At 40.7% G+C, this 18,522-nt stretch overlaps 1 protein-coding gene across 1 annotated transcript in view; it reads left to right on the forward strand.

Moving 5' to 3' along the window:
* Positions 1 to 18,522, forward strand: part of LOC115459961 (sperm-associated antigen 1-like) — an 87,343-nt gene that overhangs the window by 32,275 nt on the left and 36,546 nt on the right. The window contains exons 5-6 of the mRNA XM_030189825.1: positions 9,288 to 9,355; positions 17,296 to 17,408. Coding sequence (XP_030045685.1) covers positions 9,288 to 9,355; positions 17,296 to 17,408 — 181 coding nt within the window. The remainder of the gene's footprint in view (positions 1 to 9,287; positions 9,356 to 17,295; positions 17,409 to 18,522) is intronic.

Consider the following 18,522-nt stretch of genomic DNA (forward strand, 5'->3'; position numbering starts at 1 on the left):
TGACATCATCAGGGAGGGCCTTGATAAGGAAGTGGTGTTGTTTCCTTCAGAGGCTTGGCAACGGTGGTGTTTGCTTTAGGTAGGGTGGTGCAGTGTGCACTTCTGACTTTGTGTCTAGTTTCCCTGCTTGCTTTTGCTAAGGGCCAGGTTAGTGTTAGTGCAGTGTGCACTGGTGTCTGTGTGTTTAGCTTTCCTGCTTTTCCCTTTGGTTCCCCTGCTTTTCCCTCTTGGTTTTGGAAGCATTGCTGTGTGTAGGGCTTTGGAAGCTCTGTTGCTGATAGAAGTACTTCAGGGTTTGGTGTTGTTAGGAACACTGCAGAGTTTGCTGTTAGAAGTACTTCTGGGTTTGTGCTATTGGGAGCATTGCAGTCTTTGCTGTTGGTGTTTGGTGATTTAGAATCACTTTTGGCTTATGTGTTAGCTTCCCTGCTTTTTCCTTGTGGCTCCCCTGTCTTCCCTTTTAGTGCTAGGAGCTCTTCTGGTTGCTTGCCAGAGTAGTGCTTAGGAAGCACCTTGTTAGTTTTGTATCTAGCTTGCTAGAGCAGTGCTTAGGTAGCTTGTTAGTTTTGTGTTTAGCTTGTTAGTGTAGAGCTCTGCTTGTAGCTTGGGGCTTAGTAGCACCTGTGTTAGCTTTGTGTTTAGTTCCCTGCTCTGTTAGTTTAGGGCTTAGGAAGTCCCTTTCTTGAGCAGGGCTTAGGAGCTCCTGTTTAGTATAGGGCTTAGGAAGTCATTTTGTCAGTTTACTGTTAGGAACACTCCTGCTGGTTTAGGGCTTGGGAGCACGTAGATCAGTTTAGGTTTAGGAGCACTTCTGTTTCCAGTCCTGGTCCCTGTGTCAGCCGGTATCCAGTAAGTCCTGCCGGCTACTCGAACCCAGGAGCTCAACTCCTGGGGGGCTTAGTAGCTAAGTGCAGGTGAAGCTGTGTGGACCAGTCCGGTGTGCTCCAGTCCGGTGTTCCAGTCCTGGGTCCTCCAGTCCGGGGGATTCCAGTCCTGGGTCCTCCAGTCCGGGGGATTCCAGTCCAGTGTTCCAGTCCGGGGGATTCCAGTCCAGTGTTCCAGTCCGTGTGTTCCGGTTCGCTGGGCAGTGCCTGCAGTCCCTGCCGGTGTGCTTGCCCAGTGTTGGTTGGTGGGTTTTGCCTGCTGCTGTTGCTCCTCGGCAGCAGCCCAAGGGCTCACGTTTGCTCCAGAGCCCGGCCCCGCGGGCCCTGAACCTGAGAACCTGACAGTAAACAATCTATGTTTAAGGCATATGCCCTAAATATGTAATAGTTGGTAGCAATACTTAAACAGTGATGGAATAGTCACATAGCAGGCAGCCAATAGATTTATTTTCCACTGAAAAAAATCAACTTTGCAAAAACTTGGTGACTAATACTATGCTGCTTGCTATTTTGTATTTTGGCGGTGTATTGTTTGCCTGCATAATAAAATTGCACTTGCAAATATTTTTCTGACACGGCTTTAATTAACAAAACTACCATAAGAGGCAGACATGGTCGTATAATTAACATTATATTTGTATTTGGGTAATGACTGAGAAAAATGCTATTAAAAATTATATTACAAAGCATGAAGTTGACTTGGTTAACTTCTGCTGTATATCAACCAGTAGTAAATAATAGTGATAAACAATATTAAGTACATTTTTATAATATACCACTGCATTCTTCAAAACAGAAGGCACAAGTTCCCACAAACCATCTAGGCATAGGTTAAAAAAAAAAAGCTTTCAAATGCTCCCATGTTTCAACCTAATACATGTTAGATATGGGATAGGGATATCATAAATAAATAAATAGATAGAAACTCTGAATGTTAAGCACCTGATTCTCATAACATGATGTCTGTTTTAGTGGCCCATTACCAGGAGAAAAACATCTCTACACGTTTTAGGGTGTCCCTGTAATCAGCCCCTCCAGCTGACCACTGATTAAGATTTATAACAAATTGCTACTCTACCTATGAAAAGTTATCCCGTTTTTATGCTTCCTCTGTGTACATTCGTATGCTGCAGAAGCTGGCATGTTTGAAAATATAAGTGAGATTAAATAAAAATGCTACCAACAATAAAGAACGACAATGTTAGATGCAGTAGCTCATAGGTTTGCTTTCTTTGTTTTGAGTATACGGGGATGACGGCTGCGTGGAGAAGGGAAAACTCAGATCTAATTGGTTTCAGCATTTTGACGTCACTTCATCTTCTGTCTATTAAACCTCCTTGTTCTGTGCAGTGGGCAGCAGAGATTGTGGGGGCCTTCTGGCTGCTGATGGAGATAAGTGCTAAAGTTTTTTTTAACTCCTAGTGACCTGGATTTGTTTCTCTAGAGTTTGCTGTCTTTTTGCATTATTAAGGGAAGGGGCTATATATACATTGTATATCTCAGGGCAGGCATGTGTAGAGAGGAGAGAGCCAAAGCAACATTTAAAAAATATTTCTCTTTATTGAGCTATTTAACACAAACAAGAGTTTTGCCAGTTAGTACCATAACCTCCCCCTTTCTCAGATCAAGAAATTCACTTATAGTTAGTTACCGAGCTGTGATCAGGCTACTAATTGGTTCAGTAGCAAGAAAATAAACTGACTGGGGGTAGTGGGGTGGGGAGGGAAGCCAACTAGTTTAACATTAGCAGGGCTGGCTTAACTAGGTGGTCAACCTAGAGTAGCAGCTTCTTCAGGAATACAAAGAGCAGCAGCTTTTGGGGGATAGCAAAGAGCAGATTTAATCAGAGCATGACAATAGATCCTGACACCACACAGCACACACTTTTATCCACCAATTTTCAGATAGCCGTTTACAAGGATAAATGCCTGTTTACCTGCCTAAATAGCTTCTGGAATTTCCCCTCATTATGGGTGTTTATATATATACACAAAACAAGGTTTAATATTTTGAGTATGATGTCATGCATTAATACAGGATTGTTCTGGGATAGGTGATGGGTTAATGATCGTTGAATTTAATGTATCAAAATTCAGGTAGGGGGCCTGGGGACGTGAAAGAAATTTGAGGGGGGAGGGTAAGGCTGGAGGTTCACCTAGGGTGCTTAGTACTCTTGCACCATCCCAGAACGTTAGCACACGGCGCATCTATCAGCTAGTCAGAATTGCTTATTCTTTCATTGTTTTCCCTTTTGCTTCTTCTGTGTATTTGGCCAGGTATCTGGATCACATAAGTTTACATCAGTTCCATTATTTTGAGTTCCTAGTCCACAATATTAGGATCTATCTTCATCCTCCACTTTCTGGTTATTACCAACAGGGCTTAATTTCCAGTGGAACAACCTGGAATATAGTTCTGCCACTTCTTTTCAGGCTCCAGTGCGTCAGAGGTATTCTGTTCCAGCCTGTCCCTTCTAGGCACCCTGCAGAGAATAGGAGAGGATGACTGAGTCTTTAGCAGAGCACAGAGCAGCTACTCCACTCTCTAATCCAGTCCCTCTTCTCTTGTTACTCTTGTCCTTGGTCTGCCCACCCCTCCCCCACTTCCATTTTGTCTACTAGTCTAGCTTTTGATAACTTCAGTTCCACCAGCTTGGGGTGTACATTTTGGGCACTGTCTAGGATCTAACAGGATAGTTGGATTATTTCATAATCCCACCACATGGGAAAGTACAAGCTGTTTAGGGCTGTACTAACAGATGACTTTAGCCAGTGATTGGCAGGCAGAGGACACGATGAGAGAGGTGCTAAGGGAGGGACCTAGCACCACCAAATTTAGCACCCCTGGGCTCTGGAACAGCCTCCATCAACCTAGCTCAGTATTCAGTTTCCCAAGGGGATGGGGGTGGATCCTCAAAGGACTACTGTCTGCCTCCTTCCTCCAACTCAAACTGTGCTTCACCGGGAAAACAAAGTTAGCCTTTCAAGAAGTAGACACTCAGGGCCAGATACACTAAAGTTAAAGAGCCATTAACGAGCAAGTAGTAAACCCTGGCATGCACTAAAGACTTTTTTCCGACAACGGTAGCAGCTAATGAAAACGGACTGCAGATGAGCAAATTGTGTAGAAACCCTATTGTAATGAGATGCACTAACCTTTTCCGATTGCCTTAACGTTGGAAAATCTAACAAGAGGTCTGTACCTCTCGTTGAGGCTGCGCAGGATTGAAAAACTGCTACAAAAGTAAAAAAACAAAAAATCGGGGGAAAAATGTCAAGTGCTCGTCAGTGCAATAATAAAAACGTCTATTTTGGCCGCCTTCCCCCCCCCGCACTAATAAAAACGTATTTTTTGGCAGTGCTTCACTAAGCTGAGAGACCTGGAAATCCCTGAGCCAATCACAATGTGTTTTCTCTTGGAAAATTGTATGAATGCGCTTGCATTTTGATTTGTAGTGCGCTGATTAACAACCAGAAGTTGTTTCTGTAACTCCCTTGGCAAATTGTATAAGTGGGGCTTTCTGTTTGGAAATTGTACAGAGTGATATCTTATGTTTATATAGTTTTTGAAGAGAAATGGTATTAGTGTGATTTTTATATGTTTATTTTAAGATCACAGGGACCAGCAGCAAGATTTGAACCTGGCTTTGCTGGTTGTCATCCTAGTACTGTAATAACTAGTCTACTCATCCACAAAGCTGTAGAACTTTCTGTAGGAGAGAGAGGTTTGGGGCCAGGTGAGACATAGCGTGCTTTCACTGCAGTGGTCAAGGCTGAGGGCCATGAGGAGCAGGGAGAAAGAGGGGGCTGCCACAGTGGGGCACCTAATTTGAGGCACCAAGTTATAGAATTGCCGCCGTAGACTACACAAATGAATTAGCCATTAAGCCATGTATTTAAGCAAAGCAGTTGATTGGCACTCAGGGAGCAGATATGATCTACGTTTGTCAATAATAAATCCTGCTTTGGAGAATAAACATTCACATGGAACTGGATGCTGGAGTCCACAGATAACGTCTTGCCAGTTTTGAGAGAGCTGGGTACTCGGTGCATCATCTTCTCCACCAGTCTAAAACGTGAACTTCTCCAGTTGAAGTGTGCTCTGCTTTATAAAGTTCCAGCTCGCCTACAGGTTGTTCCTCATCTTCATCATCAGAGCTAGGTGGCAGATTGAATTTCATTTACTTCTGTTGTTGTTTCTTGGGAGATGGAAGTAAAGGTCTAAGGCTTGAAGTTTCCACAGCAAGCAATTGTTTGATTGAAAGCCAAGTATCTTCACGTTCTACATGAGTAAGAAATGTCAACTTCTTGAACTGCACATCCAAAGCACATGCTATGGACAAAAACTTAGCATTGAAACCCTGCTTGTGCCTGCTAAGCTCTGCACAAAATATCTCCTTAAAGTGAATTATGTATGCAGAATCATCATCAGATATGGTAAACACGCTTCAAATGGCAAATTTTAGGCAGAACAACTGAACAGGATACATATTTCTCACCACCAAGGTGTTCTGTGGCAAATTTGCATGATTCGAGTACTTTACAAAGTTTTTCAATCTTCTCCCATTCTGCCTTTGCAGGTGAGTTTTTATGCTCTGTCAAACTTGACATTTCTGGGTTCTTGAGTTTCAGCATCCATTCCAGCATATCAAAGATACTGTTCCATCTTGTTGGCACATCTTGGATCAGCTGCTCTTCGGGCAATTCTTTTAATTGCTGTTGTTTATGAAGCTCTGAAGTATTGGCAGAATTGTGTTTGAAGTGGCATACTGCCTTTCAACATTTGCAATGAGCCACATCAATTCCAGCCTCTTGTATAGCAGCATTTACACAGAGCTGCAGTACATGCACCATACAAGGAATATGCTTGTATGGCAGAGGAGAAGCTGATTTAACCATATTCCTAGCATTGTCTGACCCAAAAGTAGAAATTGTATCCCGAAGGTGCCATTCATCAAGTACATATTTGACATGGTCAGCCCCGTGTTCATAAGTACATAAGTGTTGTCATACTGGGACATACCGAAGGTCCATGAAGCCCAGTATCATTTCCAACAGTGGCCAATCCAGGTCACAAGTACCTGGCAAGATCCCAAAACAGTACAATACATTTTATGCTGCTTATCCCAGAAATAAGCAGTGGATTTACCCCCAAGTCAGTTTAATAATGGTCTATGGACTTTTCCTTTAGAAAGCATGGTAACTAAACAACTTACAGACTATATATACAAATTCTCTATACTACACGAATCAGGCTTTCGCCCCCTCCACAGCACTGAAACAGTACTACTCACTCTCCTAGCCAAATTCAAGCAGGAAATAGCAACAGGCGAAAACATCCTTCTCCTCCAATTTGACATGTCTAGTGCATTCAACATGGTAAATCATAATATTTTAATAAGACTATTAGATTATTTTGGAATTGGTGGAAACATACTTAACTGGATTAAGGGCTTCCTAACCACAAAAACCTACCAAGTAAAATGAAGCTCAAGCATATCATCACCGTGGAAAGCAGACCGTGGAGTTCCACAAGGATCACCACTATCACCAGTCCTCTTCAACCTAATGATGACTCCACTAGCCAATTCCTTATCCACCCTAGGCCTCAACCCATTCATATATGCAGACAATGTCATAATATTCATCCTGTACAAATCCAAACTGTCTGATATCACCAACGAAATCAACCTCAGCTTAAACACTATGGACTCATGGGCAAATACATTTCAGCTAAAACTCAATAAAGAAAAAAGGGATAATCCTTGGCGTTACATTAGACGTAACCTAACGCTAGAAAGCCAAGTGGCAACCACAACTAAGAAATGTTCCACTCAATGTGGAAACTCAAACGCCTGAAACAATTTCTCCCGTGGCCACATTTCGCAACCTGGTACAATCCATGGTACTCAGCCACTTAGATTACTGCAGTGGAATCTATGCGGGATGCAAAGAACAAATCCTAAAGAAGCTTCAGACCGCCCAGAACATGGCAGCTAGGTATATATTTGGAAAAACGTGATATGAAAGCGCAAAACCACTCCGCGAAAAACTACACTGGCTCCCAATCAAAGAACACATTACCTTCAAAATCTGCACCATGGTCCACAAAATAATCTATGGTGAAGCCCCTGGATACATGGCAGACTTGATCGACTTACCAACTAGAAACACATCAAAATCAACTCGAACATACCTAAATCTACACTACCCAAGCTGCAAAGGCCTCAAATACAAATCAAGTTACGCATCCAGCTTCTCCTACATAAGCACACAACTCTGGAACACATTACCAAAAGCCTTGAAAACAACGTACGACCACCTTATCTTCCGGAAATTACTAAAAACTAACCTATTCAAAAAGGCATACTCCGTTGATCCAACCTAAATACCCGATCTCTGCGACACATCAGAATTAAAGTACGTAATGGTCATAATCCAACAACTCCCTGCACATTTCCCAAACCGTGGCTGCACCACATGAACTTTATCTTACCACAATATCACCTTGTATTTGTTCACTGGTGCCGGCAAATGCCTCCCGGTACTATGTAAGCCACACTGAGCCTACAAATATGTGGGAAAATGTGGGATACAAATGTAGCAAATAAAATAAAAATAAATAAAATATAAAGAATTCATAATCCAATAAAGTTAAAATCGTTAATTGTACAATTATTCTAAAATGATCCTGTAAAAAATAAGAGAGCATTAAGCGCAGTTGTTTCAGTTTAAAATAAGCTCTCTGAACTAAACTATTGTGTGCTAAATGGAGCTACAAAAATGAGCTTCAACTTATAACAATAGTGTAAGCATTATATAACTACAGTACTTAAAATGGTCATTCGATGGCATAAAGCATTTCTCACAAAAATGCTTATAGTCCTAAGTCAGTATTCCTAGGTAGGAAGAACCAGGCTTCTCTTCTTACATAGGTCAACCTCTCAAGAAACCAATGTAACCTTGAGGAGAATTAACTCCAAATCTCAATTCATACTGGTTTCTACACTATGATTGCCTTCATTACATCTCTATGTAGTGTTCCATATCACTTCTTCACCAGATCGCCACGAAAGTATACAGCCTTACATTCATTCTTCATCTACCCATTGGTAATCAAGTTAATTCAAATAAAACAGGAAGGGGCCAAATAGTCCTCACTCTCCCTTTGTAACCCTAACAGTAATGTCCCCCACACCTCAAACAGTTAATATCAAGGGGAAAGAGGCCTTCCATTCTTATCTTGTAGAGAAGGATCACTCTTTAACCTCTTCTCTTGTTAAAAATGATGTTTTTAGATGGTAAATCATCAATTCTAGCTCTGCACAGTGGCCTAGTGGTTAGGGTGGTGGACTTTGGTCCTGAGGAACTGAGCTTGATTCCCATTTCAGGCACAGGCAGCTCCTTGTGACTCTGGGCAAGTCACTTAACCCTCCATTGCCCCAGGTACAAGTAAGTACTTGTATACAATATGTAAGCCGCATTGAGCCTGCCATGAGTGGGAAAGTGCGGGGTACAAACGTAATAAAAAAAAACAAAAAAAAAGACCTACTTTTACACAGCAATTAAACATTTCCAGTAATATTGGATTCCTATGGGAAATGTTGCCCTTTGAGTCTCTTCTTACAAAACATTCTGCTTTATCAGTATTGTTGGGTTTTGATAGAAAATCTAAGACAAAACAGCAAAATATTCATTGTGCTTTAGTGGTCTTTGAGTTTAAATATGAATGTTCAATATCAGATTTCTTTCATAGGCAGACATATTTCAGCATTTTATTATAAGGAATTTTCTAAAGTGAGATAAATGATCTTATAGTAGTTGAATTTGTGTTGCTTTAGCCTCCAGGATAAAGGGTGAGCAATATACAAGTAAAATACTACCGAATACCTTTGCCAACTGGTACACAGTGTTGAGGCCTTTGCATTAGGAGATACAGTAGAGAAATGAAAAGAGTACACACAAGGGCCTTCTAATTAAAATGGAGCACTATTTAACACAAGGGGAAGTTGTGTTACATGGCTTTGTATATTGGAGAGCTTTATTGGGTGTTTGACAGTGAACATGTTCATATTGAAGACTATGGATAGAGCAGGTGTTTACCCATGTAGATAAATGGTTTAAATATATTTAGAGAGAGAGTTCTTTTTGCTGCTTGTTGAGACAGTTTTAGGCATTAATCATCATCTTGATGCTAGAAAGGAATTTTTTATACCAGTGGAATATATCAGATTGATGTCTGCTTAATAATTTGCTGTGAAAAGTTTGGCTAAAAGGTGACATCAATCTTCTTCAAACTGTGCAATTCTGTTACTTATGTCTCAGAATATACATACTCTGAAAAAGCTGAAAGAAATCTTAAGAAGTCAGTAAGTTGACTGTATGTTATATGCTTTTCTTCCAGAATAAAACTTTAGAAAAGGAACGACTTGAAAAGAAAAAGGCCCCTTGTGACTACAAGGAATGGGATAAGTGTGTTTAAATATTTTTATTTCCTTTTTACTTAATATTGATGATACTATCTAAAATCTGCCTTTCAAATGTATTATGTAGAGAGGGGAATTCATATATCCAGGTCAAGATGTGGAGAATTCCCAAAGTGTTTACAAGAAGCTCTACCAAAGGTACAGCCTGTTGTAAAATAGGTGCAGACCTGCTTGTGTAAATCTTTCCACCTAGAGAGAGAGCAGTGATTTTAGAAAGTTGCACATAGGGAAAACAAATAATCTAATCCAAAATTTCTAGACCGCTAGATCCTACCAGTCCTAAGCAGTTTACGATTGACAAAGCCTTAACAAAGTAGGCTAAAATATAATGTTATAATAAAAAAACTCAAAAAAAAAAAAAGACTAAGGGCCTTGTTTATTAAGCCGTGCTGTAGGTGCGCTATTGTCTGCTAAAAATTAGCATGGGCTAATTTTTAGCACACACTAAAAATGCTAGCACACCTTAGTAAACAACATCTAGTAGCGTTATAGAAATAAGTAGTAGTAGTAAACATAGCCCTAAAACTATTCACATGCTATTACGGTGCTAGACATTCAGAAACCTCTTAAAAAGATAAGGTATTTTTCCTAAAGGTAAGAAAGGAAGGATCCCACCTTATCTCCAATGGTAATTCATTACTGATTAAAACTGAAAAGTATGAAAAAGATGTCATCTTATATTTTAAACCAACAGGGGAAGGAAATGATAGAGATAAACTATGCTTAGAACGGCATGGAAAAATAAAAGGCAGTTGTTCTAGGAGATCAACCTCACAACGTGATGTCAATCCACAAAAGGTCTTATAAACTAAGCATATGGTTTTAAATATAATTGTGGCTTGAATAAGAAGCCAAAATAAAGGAGACACTTTTTGTGCTTTATAGATCCATAGATCATCCTAACTGATGTATTTTGTATTAATTGTAGTTTAGTTAATAGTTTCTTGGAAAGACCCATATAGAAGGAATTACAATAATCTAAATGAGAAAGCGTCATGGCCTGAGCCACTAGAGCAAAGTGTTCTCTGTAAAAAGATGAATGAATAAATCTCAATTGTTTTAATTTAAAGAACACCTTCATCAATCTATTTAACTGAGGCTCAAAAGTTAGTGGAATCCAATATGATCCCTAAAACTAAGACTGCTGCACAACTTGCAAAATACTTCCATTGGACAAAAAGACCAAGGATGGAATATTAGCCACAGTATTGCAAAACCATTATAATATTGTTTTTTGTCAGGATTCAATTTAAGTAGTTGGGTATGAGCCCAAGCCTTAACCCTCGCTATACATACACCTGTGTTAGCAAGGGTTAATACCTGGTCACAGTGAGCTGGTAATAAAATGAAGATGTCGTCAGCATATGATGCCAAATAAGAACCTTCAGGTAATAGAATTGTTCCCAAGTCGGACATAAACAGGTTAAATAATAAAGACGAAAGAGATGACCCCTGAGGTATTCCATATAAAGATTTCCAAACATTGGAGTGAATCCTGTTCATTAGGACACAGCTTCATTAAAAAAAAAAAAAAAACCTTTAAACCAGTTGACACCAAACCTGCTATTCCTAATTCACTCAATTTTTATAAAAGTTTATCATGGTCTACAGAATCAAATGCTCCAGAGATAGCAAACTGTATAAGAACCATCTGTTTCTTGTGATGTAATGCTTCTCTATTTTTTTTTTTGTTACATTTGTACCCCGCGCTTTCTCACTCATGGCAGGCTCAATGTGGCTTACATATTGTATACAGGTACTTATTTGTACCTGGGGCAATGGAGGGTTAAGTGACTTGCTCAGAGTCACAAGGAGCTGCCTGTGCCTGAAGTGGGAATTGAACTCAGTTCCTCAGGACCAAAGTCCACCACTCTAACCACTAGGCCACTCCTCCTCCATTTTTGTTACTAGAACAAGAGTGCTTCCGTACTGTGATAAGTTCTAAAGCCAAATTGAGATTTGTGCAGACAAGAATGATTTTCTATATAAAAAGATAACTGAAGGGTCCTTTTCCTAAGCCGTGGTGGCCCTATTACAGGCCTACTGCATGCTAAAAGAGAACTACTGTGGGATGCACGGAGGCATTCTTCTTAGTACACAGGAGGGGTATCTGGGGGCAGAGAGTAGGCATGTCTTCGCTAATCGGGTAACCCCGGCACATTACCGCGTGCTACCCGATTAGCGCAGGAGTAGTGCAGGAGCTCTTGTTGCCACCTATATGCGTGGTTGAGACAATGGTGCAGGGATGAGGGATTTAGATTTGTTAGGAACTGAATAACATTCTGGGAAAGGGGGAGACTGTTCCAGAAGGATGGGCTCCACTTTAACCAGGATGGAACCAGGCTGCTGGCGCTAACTTTTAAAAAGGAGATAGAGCAGCTTTTAAACTAGAATGGAGGAGAAAGCCTACATTCGCCCATGAGCGCATGGTTCAATGTGGAATATCCTTGAAGGATACTATTGAAACAAGACATTAGGGAATCCCAGTAGAGAGGTTTAGTAAGCCAGGTGTGCTTAATGGGAGAGCAGGATAAAGGATACATATTATCCCCTTCAACTTCTAAGCAGCTTGTAGATCAAAGGAAAAAACACAATTTGAAGTGCCTGTATACAAATGTTAGAAGCCTAAAAACTAAATGGGAGAATTAGAGTATATAGCACTAAATGATGAGGTAGATATAATAGACATCTCAGAGACTTGGTGGAAAGAGGAAAATCAATGGGACACTGTGTTAACAGGGTACAAATTGTATTGCAGTGAAAGGGAAGAAGTGTTCTTGTAGGGCTATACTACCATCTGCCAGGACAGAACGAACAGACGAATAAATGTTTACAGAGATTAGGAAAGATGGCAAAATGGGCAACAGTATAATAATGGGTGATTTCAATTACCCCGATATTGACTGGATAAATGTTACTTCAGGGAGATAAATGTACCAGGGAGATAAAATTTCTAGATGTAATAAATGACTGCTTCTTGGAGCAACTGGTCCAGGAATCAACAAGAGGGGGAGCCATTTTGGATCTGTGGCGGTGTTGGGGCCCCTGGGAAACAGTGATCATAACATGATCAAGTTTGATGTACTATCTGGGATGAACCCACAATGGAAACCTACTGTAGCTGCATTTAATTTTGCAAGGGTGACCATAATAAAATTAGGAAAATGGTTAAAAAGAAACTAAAAGTGCAGTTGCAAAGATAAGGACACTAAATCAGGGGTGGACGTTATTTAAAAATACCATCTTGGAAACTCAGTCCAGATGCATTCCACATATTGCAAAGGTGGAAAGAACAGAAAACGTCAGCCAGCATGGTTAAAAGGTAAAGTAAAAGAGGCCATTACAGCCAAAAGATTGTCCTTCAAAGAATGGAAAAAGGATCCAAATCAAGAAATAAGAAGCAACATAAGCACTGGCAAGTCAGATGCAAAGTATTAATAAAGAAGGCTAAAGAGAATATGAAGAGAAATTTGCCGCAGAGGCTAAAACTCACAGTAACAACTTTTTCAGGTACATCATAAGCAGAAAGCCTGCGAGGGAATCCGTGAGACTGTTAGATCACGAAGGAGCAAAAGGGGTGCTCAGGGAGGACAAGGCCATAGCGAAGAAACTGAATGAATTCTTTGCTTCTGTCTTTATGGAAGAAGATGTAAGAGATCTGCCTGTACCAGAAATGATTTTCAAGATGATGATGCGGAGGAACTGAAAGAAATCTCTATGAACCTGGAAGAATGTACTGTGCCAAATTGACAATTTAAAAGTATTAAATCACCTGGACCAGATGGCATAAATCCAAGGGTACTCAACTCAAATATGAAATTGCTGATCTTCTGTATGTAATATGAAACCTGTCTTTAAAATCGACTGTAGTACCTGAAGATTGGAGGGTGGCCAATGTGACGCCAATTTTTAAAAAGGGTTCTAGAGGTGATCCGTGAAATTATAGACCGGTAAGTCTGACGTCGGTGCTGGGCAAAATATGGAAACTATTATAAAGAATAAAATTACAGAACACATAGACAAACTTGTTTTAATGGGATAGAGTCAGCATGGGTTCAGCCAAGGGAAGGCATGCCTCACCAATGTGCTTCATTTCTTTGAAAGCATGAATAAACATGTGGATAAATGTGAGCTGGTTGATGTAGTGTATCTAAATTGTCAGAAAGCTTTTGATAAAGATCCTCTTGAGAGACTCCTGACAAAATTAAAGAGTCATGGGATAGGAGGCAAGGTTCTGGTGTGGATTAGTAATTAGTTTTTGGACAGAAAACAAAGGGTAGGGTTAAATGGCCATTTCTCTCAATGGAGGAGGGTGAACAGTGGAGTGCCACAGGGATCTATACTGGGATTGGTGATATTTAACATATTTATAAATTATATGGAAATTGGAACGACGAGTGAGGCGATTAAATTTGCAGATGATACAAAACTATTCAAGGTTGTTAAAATATGTGCAGACTATGAAATATTACATGAAGACCTTAGCAAATTGGAAGACTGGGCATACAAATGGCAGATTAAATTTAATGTGGACAAATGCAAGGTGATGCACATTGGAAATAATAATCCAAATCATAGTTGCCTGATGCTAGGGTCCATCTTTGGTGTCAGCACTCAAGAAACCGATCTAGGTGCCATTGTAGATAATACATTGAAATCTTCTGCTCAGTATGTGGTGGCCAAAAAAGCAAACAGGATATTAGGAATTATTAGGAAAGGGATGGTGAATAAGACTGAAAATACTATAATGCCTTTGTATCGCTCCATGGTGCATCCGCACCTTGAGTATTGCATTCAGTTCTGGTTGCTGTATCTCAAAAAAGATATAGCGGAATTAGAAAAGGTTCAAAGAAGAGCGACCAAAACGATAAAAGGGATGGAACTCCTCTCGTATGAGGAAAAGCTAAGGAGGTTAAGGCTCTTCAACTTGGAAAAGAGACAGATGTAATTAAACTCTGGAATTCGTTGCCAGAGAATGTGATAAAGGCAGTTAGCTTAGCAGAGTTTTAAAAATGTTTGGACGGCTTCCTAAAGGAAAAGTCCATAGACAATTATTAACTTGGACTTGGTGAAAATCCACTATTTCTGGGATAAGCATATAAAATGTTTTGTACTTTTTTGGGATCTTGCCAGGTATTTGTGACCTGGATTGGCCACTGTTGGAAACAGGATGCTGGTCTTGATGGACCTTTGGTCTTTCCTAGTATGAATGATGTAGAACGAGTAAAAGTAAATCGATTTTTTTTACTCATTCCAAAAGTTCAAAGAGTAGGGGAAACTCGAAGAAGTTACATGGAAATGCTTTTAAAAGAAATAGGAGGAAATACTTTTTCACTCAATTAATAGATATTCTGTGGAACTCTTTGCTGGAGGATGTGGTAACAGCGGTTAGTGTATCTGGGTTTAAAAAAGGTTTGGACAAATTCCTGGTAGTCCATAGTCTCCTATTGAGACAGTGTCAGACTTGTGAGTTCTTGTACCAAGTAGAGCGCTGCTGAGCTCGGTACTTGGACCAGGTTCTGCTTGGCGGCCGGACAACCCCGGGTTTCAAATGCACTGACCACCGTTCCCCAGAGGTTGAGCCCCTAGGTGTGGGCGGCCTGCTGGACTTACGAGACGGAACTGGAAGTGGGGTGATGAACGTATCGGTCAGACAGGCAGCAGGCAAGGGAGTGATCCAGGTACAGGCAAAGTCAATAGGCAGGCAGCAGACAGGGGAGTAATCCAGGAACAGGCAATGTCAACAGGCAAGCAGCAGGCAGGGGAGTAATCCAGGTACAGGCAATGTCAATAGGCAAACAACAGGCAAGAGAATAATCCAGGCACGGGTAAAGTCAGTAGGCAGGCAGCAGGTCAAGAGAATAATCCAGGTACAGGCAAAGTCAATAGGCAGGCAGCAGGCAAGAGAGTGATCTAGGTACAGGCAAAGTCTGCAACGAGGGACAAGTAGATAAGAAGCAAACTACCGAGCAAGTAACCCCTACCAAAGTAGAAGCCGAAGCATGGAGTTCAGGAAGAGCTCAGCTGATAAATTGCTGGCGTCTGACATCAGCAGGAATCAACAGGGAGAAGGAGCACAGTCATAGGACAAGAGCAGGGGAAGGAGGAACCAGAAGACCAATAGGAGAGAAGCAAGGGAAGCCAGGCAGAGAGAGTGCAGACACAGGTGCATGGAAGCAAAGCAATTAAGGAGCCTGCAACCACCGCTCTCTGAACAAACCCAGAGAAGAACTACACACATGGCTCAGGGCAGTGACAGTCAAGTTTGCGTGTCGACGGGACCCCGCACAGCCCGAGGACGCTGCTTGCATATAGGAAGGGGACATGACAGACAGACTTGCTTCTTTGTTTACAAAGGCGCGCTATAGGCACGTTAGCATTTTTAACGCATGTTAAACACTAACACACCTATAGGAATGTATTGGCGCATTAGCGTTTAGCGTGCCTTAACTTTATAGGTGCGTTAAAAATGCTAACGTGCCTTAGTAAACATACTCCTTGGGAAACAACTGCTTGCCCTGGGATTTGTAGTATGGAAAGTTGCCACGATTTGGGTTTCTGCCAGGTGCTTGTGACCTGGCTTGGCCACTGTTTGGAAAACAGGATACTGAGCTGGATGGACCATTGGTCTGACCCAGGGGCGTAGCCAGACCTCGAGGTGGGAGGGGGCCAGAGCCCAAGGTGGGAGGGCACATTTTGGTCCACCACCACCACCCCCTTCTCTGCCTCGCCGCCCCACTCCTTGCTCTTCCGCTCCCACCGCCACTGCTGTTAACATATCTTGGCTGCTGGGGTCCCCTACCACTGCCAGCTGAAGCCTTCGTCTAGCGCTGGTCTCCAGCACTGCCGTATTGCCTGCGCTGCTCTCTCTTCCCCTCACGTCCGGCACTCAATTTCACTAAAAGCAGTGTGTCGGATTTGAGGGGAAAAGAGAGCAGGGTAGGCAATGCGGCGGCACCGGAGACCAGTACTGGATGAAGGCATCAGCTGGCAGGGGTTGGGGACCCCCACCAGCCAAACCTGGGGCCCAGGCTCCAATGGCCCCACGTAGCTACGCCACTAGTCTGACCCAGTATGCCTACTGCTATGTTCTTTTGTAGTTTAAAAAGTTGGGTTCTTACTTCATTAAAAGAAATATTATTAAACTTGGACCAAATTCTATCAGCTTGAATTGGAAATATTTCAGCTGGTGAAAAATCTGTTATAGTTCCAATCTTATTTTATCATTCTTAGAAATAAAGAAATCAGTTAAAACCTGGGCTCAAGGTTGATTATGAAGTTGATCATCACTAAGCTTGGGAGGAGTACATAAATTATGAATTGTCTGAAATAAGACTTTAGAGTAAAGAGAAGATGACATAATTAAATTAGCATAATAGGTTTTCTTCGCTGATTCAATTTCACATTTGTAATTGAAATCCCACTCCTTCCCCACCACATAAGATGTGGGAGCAGTTTTCTAAATTATCTGTCTCCAGAAAAAAAGATAGCAACAAAAAAACTTTTCTCTGGGTTTTTAGTTAGCAACTTTTTCTCCAGTTTTGGATTTTTTTTTTTTGTTGCTCTCTGTTTTTTCTGGAAATAATTTAGTGGGGCCATTGATAATATCTGGGAACCCCTTTGGGGATAGACTGGCATGTTTTGTCAGATCATTGCTCTATGAGTTTTGATGCCTTGTTTGTTTAAATTGTGAGATTTTTCATAGCTCCCCACAGTCTGGGTTAGCCATCTTGATAGCAAAGTGCATGTTTCATGCTCTTTTTGAGATATTTTGAAAGTTTGCTATCCCTTATGTATTTTTCCCTGTTATGAAATGTCATTTAAATGATTAGTTCTCTCTAACATGTTTATATGCTACCATTTATGTATGAGGATGCTCCTAAAAATAAGGGCTATATAAATGAACATTTTTTAATTTTATTTTAGATTTGACGTGGAAAAAGAATGTTCCAAAATTGATGAAAATGATGCAGAAAAGACTGCAAAAGCAGTTGTTAATTCAACATTGCCAAAGATTGAGAAAAGGATAGATACTGCAGGTAAATTCATAATATTTAATACATTACTAATTACTTTCCTTTCCTAACAAGTATTGTTAAATTTTATATAACAGTATGAATAGGTTGTTTTTAATTTTGCTATTTAGGAACTATACAGTTGCTTGTCAAAAAAATATACCACATGATACTCTTTGGAAAGTTGTGAAGCAACGTTGAGCTTCACATCACCAATTAAATCCCAGACTATCAAACCTTGCTTTAATCCTCTGCCAGGAGCTTTACTTTCCACCAGCCTAACACTGTTTTCTTTCATGTAACAATGTGTCCATTGAAAGGGTGTACTCAACTTCCTGTTACCCTTCTTATATCCACCACTCAGTTTTTGTGCTTTTTCTGTGCTGATGATTTCTAAGTGACACAAACATATATATTTGATTTTATCAGAAAATACAGCCAGCAATAGTATCTGTGGCGTGAAAACAATGAGCTCAATATTCATCCAGTGGCGATCAGCGTTTTGCTGACCACTCCAGCGTTAAACCCGAAAATACATTGTCGGGCTATGTCTGGGCACCAGCATTGAGCCAGCTAACCTATAGCCGGTTAAGGGCTTCTTTTACTAAGCTGCACCTGAGATTCCCATTTGGCAAATGAGAGGAAGCCCATAGGAACTGAATGGGCTTCCTCTCATTTGCCATGCCAGAAATTGCTAGCGTGGCTTAGTAAAAGAGACCCTAAGTGTGATATTCAACACTTAACTGGTTATGGGTTACCGCCAGTTAAATCATTTTGAATATCAACCCCAATTTTTTTTTGTACCTTCACAAACCCTAATTAGCTGAAAAATAAGCACCACCTACATTTACAGCTTATAAGCATCTTAGAAGCCTTAGTGATAAATAAGCATTACAGTTAACTACCTGTCAGTGAAAACTTGAGTCGTCAAAATTCACCATTATTCGATGAGTGAGTAAAATAACTCCACATAACAGCACGTGTCTATGGGATGTATGCAATAAGTATTTTTCCTATGGTCACAAAATAGAAGAACATTTTAAAGGGGCAATTTCAGAAAGCCTGCAGAGCTACAAAGTTAGCAGGTACTTTACAGCTACATATTTTGTAGCTAATTTTCTGACTTTTCTTTGAAAAT

This window comes from Microcaecilia unicolor, chromosome 1 (genome assembly GCF_901765095.1).
Source record: "Microcaecilia unicolor chromosome 1, aMicUni1.1, whole genome shotgun sequence".
Classification (NCBI taxonomy): domain Eukaryota; kingdom Metazoa; phylum Chordata; class Amphibia; order Gymnophiona; family Siphonopidae; genus Microcaecilia; species Microcaecilia unicolor.